Below are 22,493 nucleotides of genomic sequence, written 5' to 3'. Positions count from 1 at the left end.
GTAAAATAGATTAATGCGCCAAGCATTTTTATGAGTACTTAATAATTTCTAGACTAGTCGCCTAACTGGGTGAAATGTCGTTTAAATGTCGAGGTATTTACACATCGATTACGAGGAAATGGATAACAATAGTACATAAGCATTCTAATATTTGCGCCTCTTTATTTTTAATTTCATTGGTCAAGACTGTGGAGTCTTGACCAATGAAATTACTGGCCACTTATAAGCTGATTAGACGATGTTACATTGCTCTATAGCATTTTACTTTTAATGAGATTTTATGTTATTTTATGCATAAAAGAAAAGGCAGGTCACCAAGTCTCGTCCCTAGGTTTGTGATTTAAAAGGTAAATATCAGTATATAATATACAGTATGACAGTTAAGTAGTACAAGTAGTAAGTATGCACATCAATTAATTATTACATTATTTGCAGCTTAAATCGGCCAGTTAAGATAATATGATATGTGTTATCTGTTACGTTCTCGAGGAGAAAAAATCTTATCTTCAACAAGGCTAGGTATCCGGCACTGCGGACCACTCAAAAACAGCCGAGTTGCTACTAACGATTGTGTTAAGGGGCTGACATGTTCTTTGAACGTTCAGTCCTCGACTGTGGTCCTCGACGCTCAGTGCGCGATGTTGGTTTAATAAGAATATTTTAATCGTTATTTTCGTAATTTGTGTAAATAAAAGTATAAATATTTTTTCTTTCCAAAAAAATTTATATTTATAGTAACAATATTTTTTTTTGTAATAATTAAACAGAAAATGAGGTACACTTCAAAAGCGTCAATTTATTTTTGAAAATTTTATTTAACAGTAAACCATTTCGGATTTTTTGCAACCACGCGAGACTAATATATCTCGCTTGTTGGTTAAACGCAACCGCACCGCTAAAAACTTCAGCATCTTAACACGAGGTGTCCATGAAAATGGAACGATCTGATTTACTATAGTGTGACAGCATCGTTGACCAAGGCCCGGCCGACGCTCGACAGTCAACTAAATACCGCGAGTGAGCAGCGCACGCGCCGCCCCTCCAACGAGACGCGAGAAAATATCGAAATAAGTGATCAGTAAGTAAAAAAATACCAATGGTTTTATCCGCTCTGCGATTTTTTGCGAGAATTTAAAATATTTGACCCAAGTACTTTTTCATTATACCAATTTAAAAGACATTTTTATTATATAGTTTTTATTATATATTGATTGTTTTTTTCACATTTGTTTTTGCATGAAATATATTGAAAGTGTCTAAAAGTTTTCTATGTTTTTCATACCGATATAATTTTTTATTTTATTACCATTATTAAAATTTCACAAATATTTTTATTGTAAATATAAAATTAAACGCCGAAGGATAATTCCAAGTCAAGTAGCCTACATTTGTAAATATCTCTTCTTTATAACACACTATAGCTATTTAAAATCCATTAAGACTAAAGACCATGAAAAGTCAAAAACTACGGACCGGTTGTCAGCACGACACGCCTTACCTTCACTTAAATGCTGCATATATTTTTAATTAGTATTCAATGCTGTACATTGACGAAGCTGATAAGTTACATTATCAGCAATTTATTTTTCGAACATTAGACAGTATAGTTTTAAGTATGGAGAAGGACATAGGGTGCCTTTCATCTCGGAAAATTAACGCGGGTGAAGCCGCTGGCAAAAGCTAGTGTGAAATATATTTTTTAAGGTTTTTATTAAAAGTAAATATGGATACATAGGTACAGTTTACCAAAGTCATATTTAGGTACCTACACAAAATCAAAATTTGAGATAACTACTTCGTAGAACATAAAGAGAAATGACAGCCGCGAGAAGCGTTTAGAATTAATTTAATATTCTTAGTTAACGTTTATCAAAAAAAAATTTTTTTGAAGTGTGCTCATTGCTAATGGCCCCTGCGATTTCGTTATTGGATTTCACTGCGATTTCTATATATTAGTATTTACCACTATAGTCAATCGCCAGTACTAAATTGTTCTACATATATCTCACTTTTATCCTCCAATTCACACGGCATAATTATTTTAAAAGTTATTATCGAACTCGACTCATTTAAGTGCTGTACCAATCTTATTCCGATTATTGCATTGTTATTTAAAGAAGAAGCCAGACAAAGAAAACTATAACATAATATAAAATATTTCCGACCTCGTCAGTAAAATAAGGAAAATGCATCCAAACGTGATATCTTTGAATAAACAATTTAAATTTTAAATGTTACCTTTTCCTTAAAAAATCGGAATAAAAAAGAACTAGAAATGCCAGCACTGGTTTTTTATACGAGAATGTTTGTGTACATACACACATATTGTATGTGTATGCAACAAACACACACATAATGTGTGTAAGTTAATAAGGAGGCAAAAAATATTTGGCTTTAAAAATTGTGTTAATTGTGTTATGTAAACAAATCGACCATGTCTTTACGGGATAAAACCTACAACAATATACTACTAATATTATAATAGCGAAAGTTTGTATGTAGGTGTGTTTGTTGCTCTTTCACGCGAAATCTACTGGACGGAGAATAATACATAGTTTACTTTTTATTCTGAAATTACCACGATAGCGAAGCCCCGAGGCGCAACTAGTAAATTATAAAATACACTTGTCAGGAAATTGCTTTCGTAGTTTATAAATGTTTTACTTTATAAGTGTAGGTTTGACTTAATATTTGAATTATTTTCAACGAAATTTAACAATAAGTACTGTGTAGATTGTTTATTTGTTAGGACTTATAAAGAATTAAGTGTATACCTGCGCATAGTAAGTATACTTATGAACTACACATACATTAAAGACACAGGGCGTAGTGCGGATTTGCATTTCACTTGTCACTATATCTATAATTCTATAATATAGAATCGATTCGAAGTGAGACGCAGCGAACCAATCACATTGCAATGTGGCTGTCCTTGCTTCACAATGTAACGCTGTTATTGATTAGCTGCGTCTCACTGTGTATCGACTCGATAGTGAGATGTTAACAATATCGCACTAAGATGACTTCTCGTAGTTTTACTATTCTTATTTCACTCGACATCCTTTGTAAAAATCAGCTCCGCGGTGGGATATTGAATGCCACATATCAATAGACACGGATATAAATGTACATATATATGTTGTGCAATTACGTACCTTACCTATGTGAAAGCAAAATTCCGATTATCTAAGTATATTTTATCCATACATAATTGTGAATAACAACGAACGCGCACGTGTCTTGTCTGTAGAATGTAGATCTCTCGATTTATCACTTAATATACTATCGTAGGTTTTTATTATATGTATTAATGTATACATAAATTAACTAGGCATTCAAACAATTGTTTTTTTTTAGTAAATCGGAAAACCCGTGTTTTTGGCCGTGAAAGTAAAGAAAACTTGATGTAATTTTTTAAGAATTACATAACAAAGCAATAAAATTAATTTAATTTTGTTTCCGATTGAATGAAATGAAATAACGGTTACATTTTTTACTTAAGCCATTGTAGTATTAATCAATGTAGGTAAGTACAAATCAGGAGCTGAGTTTAGCCGGTGTATTTATTTGCAGTAGCATTAAACCACTGCTTCACTCTCCTGGGATTTTGGAACTTAACAGCATAATAAGCTCTTTCATCATACAAAGAAAGAATTTTTCGATTATCAGACTTGGCATCATCAAGTCTACGTTATGGTACGGTGGGCAAAACAAGCAACGGACAATCCAAGTATCAGCAACGAAACTGCGAATCGTACCGACGCGGTCGGGACGTGCGCGAGTTGTGGAATTGAACGAGAGAACATATCAGGGGAATCGGGGCATTATCACATGTAAATACGAGTACATATTATACCAACTCTCCACTATTGCCAAAATCAGACAGATACGAATGAATGTACATTGCGTTGTTTGTTTGTAAGTTTATTATAAGGAAAAACCAGCAACGTACGTTGTAAGCGCCAAATTCAGCTAACTGTTGATAATATAATAGAACTAGCTTTTGCCCGCAAGGTTTCCCACGGGATTGATTTTTTTCCGGGATTAAAGCGATACCTTTTGTCCTTCTCCGTACTTCAAAATATATGTACGAAAATTTTCAAGAAGATTGATTGAGTAGATGGAGCGTGAAGAGTAACAAACAAACAATTACTTTCGCTTTTATAATATCAGTTAGGATTACGATATTTTACTTGTAGCGATTTCCATGATATTATGTGCTATTACAGGTGTATAATATATGAACTATGACATGAAAATTTGAAAAAGTCTTCTTCTGTTCCAGTAAAGTTAGACCTAGTACATTTTAATAGTCAGTCATCAATATCTAAAGTAGTCAACCTGATATGTTCTTATGAAATAATAGAAAAATGATATTTCATACATTTCTTTACAGATATTTAGTAGTATTTTTCCCGCGTTAAACATTTTATTGCGGATTATTATTATTATTATCATATCTCATTTTCTAAGCAACGTATCGCGATATAACCTATACCAAATTTTAAGTTAAACTATCAGTCATACAACCGCGAACCTCATCAAATCCGTCCAGTATTTTTTGCGAGATTCGCGAAGAAATAATTTATTCGGAAATTAGGCCTCCACAATGATATTTACCAAAGCTACAAACTACTAGCATTTCGGAACGACCACTGCTGAGATCAAAACAGACAGACAATAATTCCCATAAAGACCTCCCATAATAATCTTTCTATAATTTACAATGCCTGCAGCTTCATTTCCAATATAATTTTATATCTCAAGGAAAACTATGATAAAGGTATCATAGTTTTCCTTGAGATAAAAGCTGTAGACCATTCATAGAAATAATTAATTGTCTAAAACGTAATTAGCTAGAATTGTGTCGTTTTCTTATACATGTGAGAATAGTTGAAATACTGAGATTTATGTTCCATTATAACGTGACATGCTCTCAGGCAGAGTTGAAGAAATATTCAATTTTAAATTATAGGTATTTTATGAATTCTAGTGAACGGTATACGTTGTGCTTGTATTTATCAATTTGACATACACATATATCTATATGATATACCTAAACTTTCCTCAGGAATTACACTATCTGTTGCTGAAAACCGCATGAAAATCCGTGCTGTCGTTTTTGAGTCTAGTGTGACCAGTCAGACGGACAGACCCGGCAGATAACTTTGATATGTAAGGATGAATTTCTTGATGTTTATGATTCGCAGATCGAACGTAATCATCTGTCGGCGATATCAAAATTAATTTTAATATTTCCCCTGGGATTCGAACACACGGCGTCATGAAGCACGCCACTAGACCGCCACGCAAACTCGTTCTTCATGCCCTATTCAACTTCTATGCTTGTTTTTTCATCATCACAGTTCGCTTGTTTTTAATTCCTAGATGTTAGATGTTTATAAACATCTTACAATAGTTAATATAACTATGGTACCTTCTCGAACACTTCATTACATTTATATCGACATAGTACAACATACGTATTGTATTGTTTTGGTTTTAATTATATTTTCCGTTGCCGGGAAGTATACATATAAACTAGGAAACCCTTAGTTGTCCTTGTTACTACCAATACCAATCTTACTAATACCGTTAATTTGTATTACCCTTCTCACTACTCCGAAAAATGCCCATATTCAGTTACAACCGCATTGCAATGACTTACACGTTTCGAACACTCTAGTTTTCAGTTCGAATAATAAAAAAATAAAATAGTAACTTTTCTAAATTAATCATCTATTAATAAAACAGTAACACAAAACAAGGCGGTTCGTTCTGTCTCGCTTATATTTTTTAATGACACTGGCCATTTCACATGACCCAACCCAAGCAATGAGTATTTTTATCGATATTTTTCAAATTGTTCGAGGCCAAATTCAGTTCTATTTTTAAATGTATTTCCCGCCTTAGAGAGAGAAGCAATTTCCTAGACTAATTTGCGTAGACCGGCAAATCACGCAGGGAACAAATGTCCGGCTATGCCGCTCCTGCCCTGCCCTGGGGCGGTGGGAATCTCACCATATTCTGTTGAAGCTGTATGGATAGACTTTAATGTAATCTATTTTTAATTATGTCATTATTAATTCCATGGGGAGTAGCCATTTATCCTTAAAAATACAACAGCTGACTATTCGCGTTATTATACCAAATTCCTTAGAGCGTTTAGCTAGTCAAGATAACGAGACATTTATCACTTAACCAGTTATTTCCACGTGGGATATTAAGGAAATTAGACCACATTGTGAGCTAGAAGGATAAGGTCCTTGAGGTGCCGAATACGTTTGCACTGCAAATTACCCACTTGATGGCTTGTATTATAGTTTTTTTCCTGCTTCCACCTTGTTTATGCGTTTCGTACGCCAACTAACTCAAAGTCATTGCGAATTCGCCTTTATTACCGCACCATAAAGGTCAAATGTAGGTACGACACCGAAGGCCTTTATACGCCGATCGCCAGAAATCAATTATTTACATACAAATCCATGGCTATGTTATGTTATAAATTCGGAGCGAATAAGTAATACAGTCTGTCTGTTCTGCTTTCACTGTTAAACCAATTTTGATGAAATTTGGTATACATGTATTTTAAGAGCACCGTTCAAACAATTACTATAATCGGGGGTGAAAGATTGTATGAGTATCATGTTTGTTTCGCTTTCGTGGAGAAATTCACGCAGGCGAGGCCGCAGGCAATTGCTAGTTTAAGTCTGTAATCAACTGTGTTTCGATTCTGTAGGAGACGTCAAAAAACTCACGTCGGATTCCGCGCGGATATGGCTAATTTGTATTCTGTAAAACTCACTCGAGCACTAGCGCTACACTTGCGGATGCGTCGGCGAGTTGAACTAAACTCACTCTGGAATTTTGACACTGATCAGATCGACTATAAACAATGTGAATGAGAGCAAAAATATTGTTATGTTTTTTCACTGCAACCTGCTGTGCAAATTAGTCTGGTGTTTAAAAAGTCAATCGCACCATCTAGATTGGAATCGAACGTCGGTCGTTCCGGATTGGGGTATAGTTTACTCGCATGGTTATGATATTGACAGAAATTACTTTTAACTCTTCAAGGTCCAGTGGTCTATTAGACGTGTAACAAAAGAACAGAGACCTTGATATGGATTAACTAGCATAATAATATACTAGCTAGTGCCTGCGGCTGCGTCCGCACGGGTTGAAAGGTAGCTTATCTCCTGCTCTGAACACCTAACTTAAGCTGGATTTCAAAAAGATCGGTTGTGTAAATAAATAGTGAAGAGAAGCAAACAAAACAACTTACTATCGCACATATTGGTTCAGTTATTTAATAACTAGCTTCGCTCCCGTAGAAATTTCGGGATGAAAAGTACTCTATATGTTATTCCAGGTTATAATCTATGCGTGTATCGAATTTAATAACAATCGGTCCGTCATTTTGCGTGAAAGGTGCGGTAACATACATCCTCACAAACTTTACATTTATAATATTAGTAGGATAGGATATAATTTTATCAGACGTATATATTTAAATGTACAATTACCTATTTACAAAACGATTTTTTTATTGAAAATAAAAACAAATAAACAATATACTTATCTAATTTTAAGTTTTAATTTTGTACATTTTAAAACTAAAAGAAATTAAAACTATATTAAAAACAAATTATTAAAAAAAGAATTATATTTATATATATTTACAAAAATGCCAGTCCCTGCAATTCGTTACCTTGAGGTAGTGTGCCCAGAAGGCTGACAGCATTGCCACGTTGAATGGCAATGCTTAATCTCTGGCCTAGATATACAAGTGTGAGCCAGCCTTTTGATCACCTGTTAAATATATATCTACCATACTATAACAATTTCATGGATTTTCCTAAATCGATCTACAAACAGAAAATAAAAGATTAGGAACGCGGAAAAAATATATACAGGGACATAAACAGTAGTCTAGTATAAAGTAGGTCGAATTTTCTCATTCCTCTTATATCTAATCTTTAGAACAAGAAGAGTATTTGATATTCAATTCTCACAATTATAGTAGACACTTGTCAGTTCTATCTCAAGTTCAACCTGTAAATTTATCTGACTCGTCTGATAATGTCTAAACTATCAGAATTGTGAATAAAGCGAAAAGAAGTGCCAATGGCTCATTATTATACCTTCAGGAATAGTGAATTACTGTATTTTTTTTAAACGAAAAGTATCAGTTGCTAATTCACTGCATAGTTTTTAAAACAAAGTCGCTTTCCGCGGTCTATCCCTATTAAAACTACGCAACGGATTCTGATGCGGTTTTTTTAATAAGTAGTGTCATTCCAGGAGAAGGTTTGTATATAATTTATCGGAGCGAAGCTGGGACAAGCCGGCTAGTTTAAAATAATCCCAAAAGGAGGCGCGTCGCATTCATATAGTTCATAGCGTATCACAGAGGTCTATGAACAAGGGCGAAGTGCGGGTTAGCATTTCACTTCTCAACATATCGAATCGATTCGAAATGAGACACAGCGAACCAATCACATTGCGCCATTATGACGCAACGACAACCACACTACAATGTCATTGGTTCGCTGCGTCACACGTCGAACCGATTCGATGGTGAGATGTGAAAATGCAAACCACTTCGGCCTCTGTATGAACTATATAAATATAAAAACTACTCGACGGATTTTTGCACGGTTTTCACCAATAGACAGTGATTCTTTAGGAAGGTTTAGGTGTGTAATTTATTATGGTTTGGTTATGGTTGGACGGGCTACTACTAGGTATGATTATAAAATTTCTCATGCGTTGAAAAAAAATGGTTTGGTTATGGTTGGCACGGGCCCCTAGGTATGATTACAATATATATCTTTCGTTGAAAAAAAAAATTAATAACATTTTATGTTATCGAAGATCAGGAGTTCGATTGTTTAATTGAGAGTTGTTATGTACAAAACTATATTATTATTATAAAGAGGTAAACGTTTGTACTTGGTATGTTTGGGGCGGGTAATGTCCGAAACTACTAAAATACTGTAATGTCCGAAACTCGAAAAATTCTCTCACCATTAGATTGCTAGGTATAGTCTATATTTTATCTCAAAATTCCCACAGGAACGAAGCCCCAGCAACATAATATAAATATTGTCACTTCTACAGGCTCTTTTTAGGTAATTCAAATTCTGTGAATAAAGACCATGACATGATAGCTCCGGTAGACTCGCGTAGTCCGTTTAGAAAAGTGAACGGATGGGGGAAAATAGACCGTTTGTTCCGGAAAACTTTACATAAGACTTCGTCTGCATAAGATTTCCTTTAATAAAATAATATTTTAAAATGATTTATATTCTTTAAAATCCGTGCAGTAGGGATTTTCATGCGGTTTTCACCATTAAATAGTGTGATTCCTGAGGAAGGTCTAGGTGTATATTTTATGTTTTACCCGAGCGAAGTCGGGACGGGCGACTAGTATATTATAACTAGCTTTTGCCCGCGGCTTCGCTCGCGTAAATTTCATAGCAAAATCTACGCTCTTATCTAACATTTCAAGTTATTTATTGGTGTGATTTACTACAAAGAGTGTGTTTAATAATTTTCATCTTTTTATTTTGAAAATTGTATTAAGTCCCATACAATCTTTCACCGCCCTTTTGACGGGGTTGAGGGTTAATTGTCAGAAAAATCTGAAACTCGTATTCATTAATTTATTGTAAAAAACTAAAATCCAAATTTCAAGTCACTAACTTCAACGGTGTAGAACTTTCATATAAAAGTTTTTCACCCCTTTCACCCCCTTAGGGGTAGAATTTCCAAAATTCTTCTCTTAGTGCTCACCTACACTCCCCAGGGAACCTACATGCCAAATTTCAGCTTCCTACGCCAGACAGTCAGTCAGTCAGTCAATTAGTCAGTCACTCAGTAACGAAAGAGTTTTATATATATTGATTAATCCTCAAAAGACACCTGAGAAATATTGACCGTTGTTGGAACTTTTCCATTATTTTAGTGGCGGGATAATCTAAAAATCGTTCGTTTCTGTTTTTCTAAAATTTAAATTTTCCTATCTCTGTTATCTATATGTACATGAATTTGTAAGTAAATGTATAAAAATACTTAGACAAACGTGCGTGCGTGGCCACTATATGATCATTTGCATGTATATGTTGAAACCATACCATGCAAACCATACAAACCACCATGCTGTCGAAACCAGTTTTAACCAACGAAATCACTTAAAAGTACTTTTGACTGAAGAGTTTAGTTAAAAGTGGTTTTGACCGTATAAGAGCTTTGACTGCAACATACATGTATCTATCTATCAGCTGCTCAAGAAATGATTCACTTATTCTCAAGGACTTTTTATTGGAGCGTGAGTGCCGTTTTTTACTTTATAGGTAAATAGTTGTGACAATGATTACAACCAGCAAAAAATATCTACAGATGTACAGTCAACAGCACATTAACCTACTCAAATTCATTGAAAACGCGCCGCTATTTCCGGGCCATAGAGGTTCATCCAGAGTAACTTGGTGTACTGAAATAACAAATTTGACAATTTATACAAAGGTTTTGTCGAATGACTTTAAAATATTCGACAAGAAATGGCTATTAAGAGAATTCTAAAGGCAGGAATGCATGGAAGTAGTTTGGGAGACTTTTCTCACCAGTTTGTGATCGTTATTTTGTACACATAGCACAGATATTGCAGATCGCGGGACATATTTCTACATTTAATAAGAGACTAATTATCATACATTTTAAAATTGTGATTTTCTGTGAAAGCTATGGAGCTTCAGAGGTAATTAATGAAATTTACGTCGATGGAAAAAAAAAGTTATAGTTTAGTCTGTGGTATAGTGAATGTCACTATAATTATAATTTTCTCAATTAACAAATTTTATTATTTTATTATTCCATTGATAGTTAATTATTTTAATAATAAATATATCATATGAAAAAAAATCTTTCAAAATGGCTTCGTTTTTATTATTTTACTTGAACAGATAGGTCCAATACTATAACACGACATGCGGCATAGTATATAATATGTAAAATTACGTAATAGTAAATAAACGCGAGTAAGAACGTCAAAAATTATAGCAATTTTTTATTAAACTGTCTTGTCTTAAACAGACTTAAAAAAGTCAAACGCTAGATTTTATTATCGCTATAGGTATGTAGGTACAGTCAACAGCACATCAAGTTACCCTGCTTGAACCTCTATGCCGCGGTAATATAGAGGCGAGTGTGCAATGTATTTGGATAGGTTGATGTGCTGTTGACTGTACCTATTCAAATTATGACACGGATAATTTTTTTTTTATAACCGGGACTAATGTATGAAAGGCGCTAAGTAGGTAATTATAGTTATTTATTTTATGATAAATCACAAAACAACCAATCCTATTAATATTATTAATGCGAAAGTGAGGAATGTATGTGTATGTTTGTTACGCCTTCACGCAAAATCTACTGGACGGATTGTTATGTCATTTGGTACATGGGTACAATATAACCTGAAATAACTCTTAAGATACTTTTTATCCCGAAATTCCCACGGGAGCGAAGTCAAGCTAGTATTACATACTATACATAATTATTATTAATGCGAAAGTAAGTTTATTTGTTTGTTTTTTCACCACTTCACATTTTATGCTCAATCTTCTTGAAATATTGCATACGAGTATATGTAGTAAGGATAAGCACAGAGTACCTTTCATCACGGAAAACCCATTGTTCAAATCCGTGGTAAATGTACGCGGGTGAAGCCGTAGGCAAAACCTAGTATTTTATAAATTGTGATTGTTCCCATGTTCTGGACATATAATGAGCCGAATGCCCTTGCATTGTGAGGAACTATAGGCGCCTCTGTCAAAAAAAGTTGAAATATCTTGATGTAAGAATATAATTTGACATTATTTATATCTAAGATGTTAGAGAAATAATAATTACGGGTTTTAATGACCTGTAGGCTACATGCTGTCAACCACAGATAACCAATAGTTGTACTTAATGAGAAGGATTAATTAACTATCTTATTAACTACCTGGGTATTTCGGGATAAAAAGTCTATTTGTTATTCCAAGTTATATTCTACCCGTGTGCCAAATTTAATAATAATCCGTCCAATAGATTTCGCGTGAAAGAGTACAAAACAAACATACATATACATACACATACATCCTCACAAATTTCACAATTATAATATTAATAGAATTAGACATCGACAAAAGCGACAAAATAATCGGACATTTCATTTTTTTTCTCAACATTAGCGACGCTCTACCGCGCTTGTATGTGTAACTTTGTTTATTTCTTCTACACATATAAATAAAAGACATGCTATGATGCAACTGGCTGAAATAATGGCATTTTTGTAAAAAAAAAGAATGCGTCGATTACACTAGAGCTATGCAATGAAAACAATTAATACAATGAAAGTAATGACTCGCAATGTATTCTTATTTTAAAAAAATTTGGTTGTTGCAGAATTATCGACATGACAAAAGTGGACTTGAACAAATGCGGGAGCGTGGTGTCTATGGGCCAAGATGGAAGGTAAGATATATATAGATTACACCGTTATTATATCAAGATCGTACAAGGCCTTTTGATATATGAAAATTTTACTTTATGGTCTAGAATTTTATTCGGCTTTTTACTGGTGTGGAGGATTTTCACGATCCCGTTTATGTGACAATCAAATCACGTATTCAGAAATTAGACCATCACAGGCACTTTTTCACATAAAATCTCATATTATATAATAATTTCTCAAATAGCTACAAACTACTCGTTACAAACTACTCATAATAGGTATAATAAATAAGTTTTATTGAGCTCGGTGATATGACGGAAAAATCGTATGGAAAATCTAAAATTCCTTTTTAACGACTTCTTAATAAGCTTTACATATATTTTGCATGAAGTATATGTTTGTGTTTTTGCTGATTCACTTTGAAAAATATTATTATAAGCCAATGTCGTCATTTTCCCCCAATTGGTCCATACAGTAGAATTTTCCAAAAGCGAGTATTATGATATTACGAACAGGTGCTATATGTTACTAACGTTATAAATGCGAAAGTTGAATGTGCTATGTGTATGTTTGTTTGTTGATCTTTCACGCAAAATCTACTGGACGGGTGGAATATAACTTGGAAATTACGTCCTGAAATTCCCACTGGAGCGAAGCCCCTGGGCGCAGCTGGTAAAATATAGCCTATACTACCTGTTGCGCGCGGCTCCACCTGAACCAAAAAGTAGGCTCCATCATTCCACACCAAAAATAACTTCGATCCGTTGCAACGTTTTGACGTGAAAGAAGATAAATAAAGTACTTTCACATTCCAACTCTTACAATATTTAAGAAAAATAAACATTGTCATTAAGTTGGTAATCCTTCCTGTTTTATCAAATAAGTACTGTGTAATTAGTTTTCATATTATATTTACATTAAGGCGGCCTTGATATTTGTATGAAAAAATGTTTAACTTTATACGTAAGTATTCATCGGAAATTTCCACATAGATATTACCTTGCTTCCGTGGGAACTTAATATTAATAGATTCGACGACCTCCGCCCCGTCGAATAGCTACTACGTCCGTCCGTCCATTTGAAGGTCCTAGGTTCGATTCTCGGCCCGGAAAAATGTTCGAACTTACTTGTTTTGAACTTATTTCGCAGTTTCGAGTTCGTTATTATGTGCCAAACACTGCTTTATTAGACATTTAGACTCCCGTTGGCCTGGGCTCCGACGCTATAAGGCAAGGAAGCATCCGGGAAAAATGCTAAAATTTTTTTATGAATAATTTTTTCTGTAATATTTTCTGTTATTTGCTTAAATGAGATAAAAATAAGTAAATAAAATTAGCTACTTAGTACTTCCTGCTTCATACAGTTCCTCCCGCGGCGTCTATCATACAAACCCCCATCTCTAACTTTTGGAGATAGAAATTGGATAAATCTAACCTATGAATGTGAGTCTTTAATTACATGTATTACATTACATAAGAATCTCTTTATGCACTTTATTTATAGATAAAGTGCGGGAGCTCAACACGCTTCTTGTCACTAAAGTGTTCGTCACTTTGACAAACAGCCAATTTTTTCATTCACATTTTACTATAGAATCTTTTCGCAGCCAGACGGCGCAGTCAATCAATCAATTACAGTTTGGTTGTCACTGAGGCTAAATATATGTATATGTATAAGTCTCTGGTTGTCACAATTGCACATGTGGAACTTCTATTTCGTTCATTATTCCGATTTCTGTGACGTCAACAAATAATCTCATGTTATTGTACTTATGTGTTACCGTTTTCCAACGGCGTCATATCAACGCAACGTATGGAAACTTTTGGAGTTATGCTCGATAATAGGGTTGTCAACATTTCGTTTTTGAAATATTGTATGTTTCAAAAATGTAGGTAAACTTCCAAACGAATACTAGTTATATGATGGGAAAACAATGTCGTATATGAAATAAAAACTTTGCTATTGATTTAAAATCCCTTTTGGTTGTGAATAATAAAAAATAAAAAGCCAAATATATATTTCCACTCAGAATACGAGTGTCTAGCATATGCCATACGCTCACCAAAATAAAGCCGCTTGAAATGTGTTTAAAAAAAATGTCTTGTGAGTAACCGTACCACGCATATAATACCTGACGACATCTTTTTAGGTTTGCCTCTTCTGCCTGGGCCGGGCGGGAATCACATTGCTAGACATTTGTTTAATTCGCCGATCTGCGCAAGACACGGCCATAGCACATAATTATTTTTTATAAATATCTATTAAAATCTTCATAATCCATAATCTACTTAATAATTATTAACCTAAACAAGGGTATACAAGTAAGTATTTTTTTTTTCCCATAGATGTTTAGTAAAATACAATAGTGATTTCTCCGACTTAAACCTATTTTCGAATTCTTTAGCAACCACTAAAAACTTTCTCCACAAAAAATTGTTAGCGATACAATAGTTATACTCTTTGATTGTCCGTATCTCTCGCCTTTTATTCTTAGTTTATATAAATTTGGTTATTTGTCAACACTGTGTTAACGTAATTATACTATGTATAACTTACATAAGATTCGGCACTGTTTTTGTCTAGAACTTAATATTTGTTTTTGTTGAATGTAAATATCCTGTATAATGACTGTTATGTGCAAAAATAAATGAAAAAAATTAAAAAGTTAAAGAAAAAAAATAAAGTAATTTTTTAAAGTAACTATAACTTTTTTCTTGGTAATAATTATGTAACTAAAGGTTTGTATAATCGTAATTAATCGTTTCTATGCAAAGTCTACTTTACCAAAATAATAAGGTTTAAAAAAGTGATTAATTTTGAACATCATATTTTAAATATTTCATGGTACCTAAACATAATATGGTGTGCCTTCCATCAGCAATCGTTCGCGAGGTCTACAGCACACGAGTCACAGTTATATAAGGGTGACTGTACATCTTATTGGCAGCCCTACACGTAAGATACGCAATGCGGACCGTTATCGAAACAATTGCGTACTATCTGGCACACTTCTTTTGTTTTGCGAGTAGGCAACATTGCAATTGATCCTTAGAGTATAGATAATATTATAATAGTATGAGAACAGTCATTGTTTTCTTTTTGTTACACATTTCGGTCCTAACTAATCTTGTAAATCCTAACTAATATTATTAATGCGAAAGTAAGTTTGTTTGTTTGTTTATTTATTTATTTATTTTGTTCCTCTTCACGCTCTATCTACTCAACCAATCTTCTTGAATTTTTGCATACATATAATTTAAAGGATATAGGATACCTTTCAACAGTTCCCATGGGAAATCACGCGGGCGAAGCCGCGGCTAGTAAATGATAAATACCTACCAGATAGCTTCGAGTTGTTCGAAATATATAAGATATGTATAGCTGCGCCCCAGGGCTTCGCTCCCATGGGAATTTTATGACTAAAATTACCTGGTACAGTGGTACTAAATTTCATACCAATCGGTCCAGTAGATTTTGCGTGAAATAACAACAAACATACGTACATACATCCTCACAAACTTTCACATTAATAATATTAGTAGGATTTTATAAAAATGTCTGTTTTTTTCTTGAGCGGAAGCCAAAATCTTCACAATGGTCTATTTAATATCCGACCTTCGGACGCCATATGCATTTGCAATATCCGAACACGCGAAGATGAATGAGAAGATATGTTGTGTACTGTTCAGGAAACTACGGGCAGCAAGCAACAAACTCACGCGGCTCCATACCAACACTTTGTATTGACGCCTTCACATGCACAATATTGGCAGTTATCCTATGCGATTTAAATTGGTTAACAGCTCTAGTATGTTTTGGTCTACATTCCATCAAGTAGAAGCGATATTTGGACAGGAGATTTGTTATAACATATAAGATTTCACGACTTGAAAACTGTATAATATTTTTCAGTAGATATATAACGCTGAGGAGCCATTTCACGTTTGTTATGTACGAGTAGGATAGCCTAAACTTGAGATATGTGGAATTGAGGATAGCTAATGTTCTCATACAACACTTCCTTTTTACCATACAGCAGCGCGAAAACCAAATTTGCTTTGAAAATATATCTCATAGTTCAGAAAAAAATTCTATCAGCTTTAAATAATATTTGGGGGTATGGGAAGTCAAACACGCGCAGTTTTGATCTGACGGATACTGTTTTTTCAGTCGAAACTCAAAATTGCAAATAATAATTTAACATTAATTAAGTAAATAAGTTACACCAAGATGATTGAAAAAGGCTAAAAAAAAAAGAAGTAAATAATATTATTTTCAGACTGATGAATTATCTTTATTTTTAGACTGAATACTTTGAGCTCTGAAATGGATAATGGCAAAGATAAAGTTTTGTCTGTTTTTCTCGAATCAAAATTATGCAAACCAAAACTACGTTAGCTGCAATCGCTTCGGTGGAGTCCAGGCCTAAGGACAAGTCAGGATATGCAACACTGTAATATAAAGATATCAAGAGCAAGGTCACGCGAAGTCTTAATAAGATAATACGACACGTGTAGTGTCAATTTTGTTCCTCAATATCTTGCGCACGATTACTGTCTAAGACGCGACTGGCCAAGGAGTGCTTTCGTTTAGCGTGTGGATCCAAATTAAACACACTGCTTTTTTATTTTGTTAAGTAATTATTGTTTCGATTTTGTAAGAGATGTCAAAAAACTCACGTCGGATTCCGCGCGGATATGGCTAATTTGTATTCTGCAAAACTCACTCGAGCACTAGCGCTACACTTGCGGGTGCGTCGGCGTCTATCTGTCTAAGTTTTATAAGACATATATATGTTCTATAAGTCAATACGTCTTTGGAGAAAAGTCTGCGTATTGTTGCGCCGTTTATTCTTCACCTGCGCTTTGGAAGTCGGCAGTAATCTTAGTTTGTGAGTAAATCATCCTAAGTGAGTGTATCCTAAGAATGTGGAATTTTGGAACTTAGTTCAAGCGTTGTGGTGGTGGTTGTTTACAAAAGTTTCTGATGCAAGTTTTTATCGTCGTCAACGAGATCATGTTTTAATCAACCCGTGACAAAACACATCATGGCCGTGCAGTAAACCATTGGGGAGTTACCTCGTTGGGGGCCGGTCCTGGTTCACCATCAGAATATGCACATCATAATAATGCATTGTCATCCAAACTAAGCGTATTATAAACATCAATTGAAGAGTCTGCTTCAAAATTTATTTGCAATATTCCACCCGAACAAATGCATTGCAAAATAATGTTTTTTGTCTTTGTTTCCTTCCGTTTCCGAACTTTTGTTCCTAATATTTTTCATGTTGTATTCTAACGCGTTGTACCTTTACAATCCTATTAATATTATAAATGCGAAAGATTGTGAGGATGTATGTGTAGGTACTTTTGTTAATCTTTCACGCGAAATCGATGGACGGATTGTTATGAAAAATGGTACACGGGTAGAACATAACCTGGAATTACACATAGAGTACTTTTTATCCGAAATTAGAAGCATTCCCACGAGAGCGAAACCCCGCGGGGCGCAGCTAGTATACTGAAGTAGAATTACTGTTGTATTTCTGATTAAAATATTCCTCTAGACTGCATTCTGTCTGTTTCCATTTAATCATCAATTCTTTGATTAAAGCAGTTTACAAATAAGTAAGAGCAAGTTATACTCTGCAGTCGTACAGAAATACCACTATTGAGCAATTTATTGACTGGAATGTCGAGCTCCGTTCTAATAGCTTGAAACTTATATCTAAATTAATTCTTTTCGTTCTACGTTCAGCCTTATTTATAATATAATGACTACTGACCAATCAGATTGTAGGTAAAATAAAAATATAATAATGGACAACATCAACTCCGTTGAGCGTCCGAGTCCAGGGGCGCTTTCGTACTTTTCTTCTACACTTCGCACGTTAATCAGCATCCGTGGTTGTCAGACCATTGACACGCATAACATCTTTGACGACATCAAGCCCGCACTTATTGAGTTTGCCCCTTCTGCCAGGGCCAGGCGAGTTGGAGCGGCATAGCCAAACATTTGTTGTGGCCCACACTCAACGGCCCACGTTAAGTCATAAAGCCCCACAAGCATTAAGCTTGTATCGTGGGTCTGATGGACACAAACACAGAAACGGGCACAACACAAAAGCACAGAAAGAAGAATAGATTCATGCTTTTTAGTGTGATAACAAGTACAAATATTTGATTTTGATTTTGAATAGTAACCTATAGAAAACGAGGAGGCTGGACTGAGCTAGGGCAAGACTCTAATTTCACGAAGCAATAAAAGTGCGTTCCATAAAAAAAGTCTAAACTTATTTCCTTCTGCCATCCTTAGCAAACTGGTTTGCCGGGGTCAAGGCCGCGCGTGTGACTGCGGCGCCCGCGCAGCGTGGGTGCATTGCGAAATTGATATAAAAGGCTTGCGTTTATGAAACCACGTGTTTTCCCAAAAAGATAGGATTTATAAGGTTGCCTAATTTTCGCTTCACTGTACAATAAAGTTAACCAATCACTACACAATAGTTACCACTACCTATATATACCTATTATTTCAAGACTCTTTAGATACTACTAATATTACTACTTACATCTAAAATTTTGTCCTCATTAAAAATTATTATTATACTGTCATCATCGCTTTCATTTATTCTGTTTATTAAAACGCACATTACTCGAACTTTTCTCGAATAAATCTCAAAGTAATTAGCTCTGATAAATTTGTTTTCAACAAAAAAATGGCGCAATTTTTTTAAAATAACTTTTGACATATTTTTTTCGACCAGTCCTTGATATTCTGAACACCATGCTTCTAAATTTAAATTTTTGACTAATTTTCTGTAGACATTAAAAATCAATGCGATTCCAACTAATGGTCAATTCATTGACGCCTTCATTTGGATGACTTCCACTATTTTACCCAACCTATTAAGAAGTGTATCGCTCACTCCACTAGCTCGGATGTACCAGCGTTGCCAAATAAAGCGGCTCTCAGCAGTCAAGCGAATAGCTATACTTATTCGTCAGCGTTACGATATTATTGTTGTATATATACTTTCACTTTCAACATCGGAAACCCCAAGCTGGTGGCGCCAGTTGACTTCGGGCTGCAGGCGAGGCTGATCACTCCTGGCTTCACATATTTTGACGACATGGTGAGTTTTTTTTTTAATACTTTTCGATATCGATATTTAATAAAAATAGGAACAACTGTGATTTCCGATCACTTAAGCTTATTGCGATTTGATAATATTTATATTGCGAAGCGAATTCTATACGCAATTTGAAATTTCTATCCCTATTTTCTTGCAACTTAATTATTCTCGCTAAACACTGAAAATCAAATTGCAGAGGACAGTCGTGGTTATCCTACTGTTGCACTGCGTTGTGGCGGTCATCAACGCTGACAAAGCGGAGACCAAAGACCTGGACATCGAAGACCACGAGGAGCTCGAGAGAGGGCATCGCAAGCGCAGGAAGCACGGCCAGAACGGTGGCTGCGGGTACGGCCGGACTTTCGGGGAGAAGTTCTTCGGGCTCGCTGACTACACATACGTCTCTGCTCCTGTCATGAACTACTTCTTTGGATGTGGCGTGGCCGCGCTGCCGGTGGCAGCACCCATCGCCCCAGTTGCTCCCATAGCTCCGATCGCACCCGTACAACCTTTCCCGGCCTATCCCATCTCTATCAGTCAAAGCCAAAGCCAAAGCGGCGGAGTTCATCACGGCCATCATGGAAACGGCTTCGGTGGCGGAGGACTCGGAGGCTACGGCTACAACCCTGGCTTTAAACCAGGCTTTAATCCAGGCTTCAACCAGAGGCCCGTCTATAACCAGGGCTACCCTCCTAATAGGCCCTTCCAGGGCGCCGTGTCTGCGGCAGCATCAGGCTTAGGCACCGCTTTAGCAGACTATATCAGCCGGCCGAAAACACAGAAACAGATCAACAGACAATTGAACCAGATTTTGAAGCCGTTATACAAATTGTTTTGATAGTGAGAAGTTGAGAACACTATTGTTTATTTGTGCATGTTCTGTTATGTAATGTGGCACGAGTGTGTTTATGTGAAATTGACCAAGAAATAGCTTTAGCAATACTTGAAGTAAGTAGATTAGTGACAGTATTAACAAACTTAGCCGGTATGTTATCGATTTTTTCTCTTATAATTTCCGAGACTAAACAGTTTATTCCATTACGAAAATCATTTTGTTCGTACATTGAAAAAAACGTTGAATTAACCTTTTTTTTACATTTATATTCTATTATTGTTTAATAATCTTTAAAACTGCTGGAAGCGATCTGTCCTCGAATATATTTTTTCACTCGGAGTTTTAGTCTTTAGAAATTGTTTTTGTACAGAAATTAATTAGATATCAATAAAAACGTATTTAATATTTACTGCAGTTTGAATTAAATGACTTTCTGCCATGATCATACCAGTATCACATTATTTGCTAAATTATTGGCACATTCTAGAATAAACAAGAATTACGCACGCCTTTGTTTTTTCGTATTTACAGCTGTCCAAACAGTGATAACATAATAAGCGTGATGTGATGATACATATGAAAATAATATATAGCATTTTTAACAAAAGAACAATGTATCATTAAATTAATTTGTGAAAATGAAATAAATTTTACACCTGAAATAGCAATTACATTTTTAAAATATTTTCAAGAATAATTTACATAATTAAATATTTCTTAAAACAATATATGTTATTTATGTTATATTCCACTTGTGTACCAAATTTCATAACAATCTGTCCAGTAGATTTTACGTGAAAAAGTAACAAACTGTAAAAGTCCGCATACAGGTAAATCTTTTTCAGAAAATCTTAGGGTTTTTCAGAAAATCTTAGGATTTACCGGATTTATTTTAAATAATTGTCATTTTTTCGGGCCATTGCCATTGGAATTTAGTATATGCTAGGTTTTGCTACTGACGGCTGGTAAATGTTGGTTTTGGGAATAAAACTATTATTAATCATTTATTTTTCAGTCAAAACCTTACATATTTTTATGTAGGTATCATAATTATGAGAGTAATTAATTAACTAAGTAATTAGTCAAATCCTTACCTATTTTAAATTATTTTCATTTGGTAAGTATTTTTATTTATAAATGTTTTTAGCTTTTAAAGGTAAAGTATAACCTTTAAAATACTTCTTAAGTAGTAAAAAATAACAAAAGTAAAGTTATTTTCTCAATATTTACCGTGCCTTCGATGTAATCTTATGTTTTACCAAGTCAATGGTGGTAAAAGTTCGAATCGCAAAATTGTTCGGACTTTTACCTAATGGTAAAGAGTTGGTAAATCTTAGGTTTTACTGGAATATCTTAGGATTTACGGTAGTTCGTGCTTTTACAGTAACATATACACACATCCTCACAAACTTTCGCGTTTATAATATTAGTAGGATTGTACTACATTACATACATTGAATTTCAATTCCACCGAGAAGCCCGCCGTACTGTCAAATTTTCGCCAAGAGTTTAGCAACTCTTGACTTGATAAAGACATGATACTATTGTATTTAATAACACCTGAACAAAAAATGTTGATATTTTCAAAGGGCTACTATAACCCAGCTTTTCGACTTCAAAAGTTGTACACTTCCATGATAACTCGCCATCGCTTTTAACAAGGTTGTTAAGAGCGTGACGGCATACATTTGCATATGATCGACATTGATAAAACATCCTTAGACATTATACATTCATCATTCGTGCTGTTTTCCTCTAGGTAGGTTTAGATAAATTTTACCTGATAAAAAACATTTATTCTGAAATAAATGAGAGAGGTAGGTAGAGCGTGGTAAGTTGTGTGATTGGGACACATATTGATTAGAGTTTTCTAGATTTATAGAATACTAGCTGCGCCCCGGGGCTTCGCTTCCGTGGGAATTTCGGGATAAAAGGTAGCCTATGTGTTATTCCAGGTTATTTTCTACCCGTGTACCAAATTTCATGACATTCGGTCCAGTAGATAATGCGTGAAGATACAAACA

General features: G+C 34.7%; 1 protein-coding gene across 3 annotated transcripts in view; it reads left to right on the top strand.

Moving 5' to 3' along the window:
- Positions 1 to 608: 608 nt before the first annotated feature.
- LOC128682901 (proton-coupled amino acid transporter-like protein CG1139) overlaps positions 609 to 22,493 on the top strand; it is a 34,241-nt gene continuing 12,356 nt past the window's right edge. For all 3 annotated transcript variants that reach the window (XM_053767903.2, XM_053767902.2, XM_053767901.2), the window contains exons 1-2: positions 609 to 1,078; positions 12,454 to 12,522. In XM_053767903.2, coding sequence (XP_053623878.1) covers positions 12,464 to 12,522 — 59 coding nt within the window. In that variant the 5' untranslated portion in view covers positions 609 to 1,078; positions 12,454 to 12,463. The remainder of the gene's footprint in view (positions 1,079 to 12,453; positions 12,523 to 22,493) is intronic.

Source organism: Plodia interpunctella, chromosome Z, assembly GCF_027563975.2.
Source record: "Plodia interpunctella isolate USDA-ARS_2022_Savannah chromosome Z, ilPloInte3.2, whole genome shotgun sequence".
In the NCBI taxonomy this organism is placed as follows: Eukaryota; Metazoa; Arthropoda; class Insecta; order Lepidoptera; family Pyralidae; genus Plodia; species Plodia interpunctella.
Note: the sequence above shows the minus strand (reverse complement) of the source record. Positions and strands in the feature narration are given on the sequence as shown.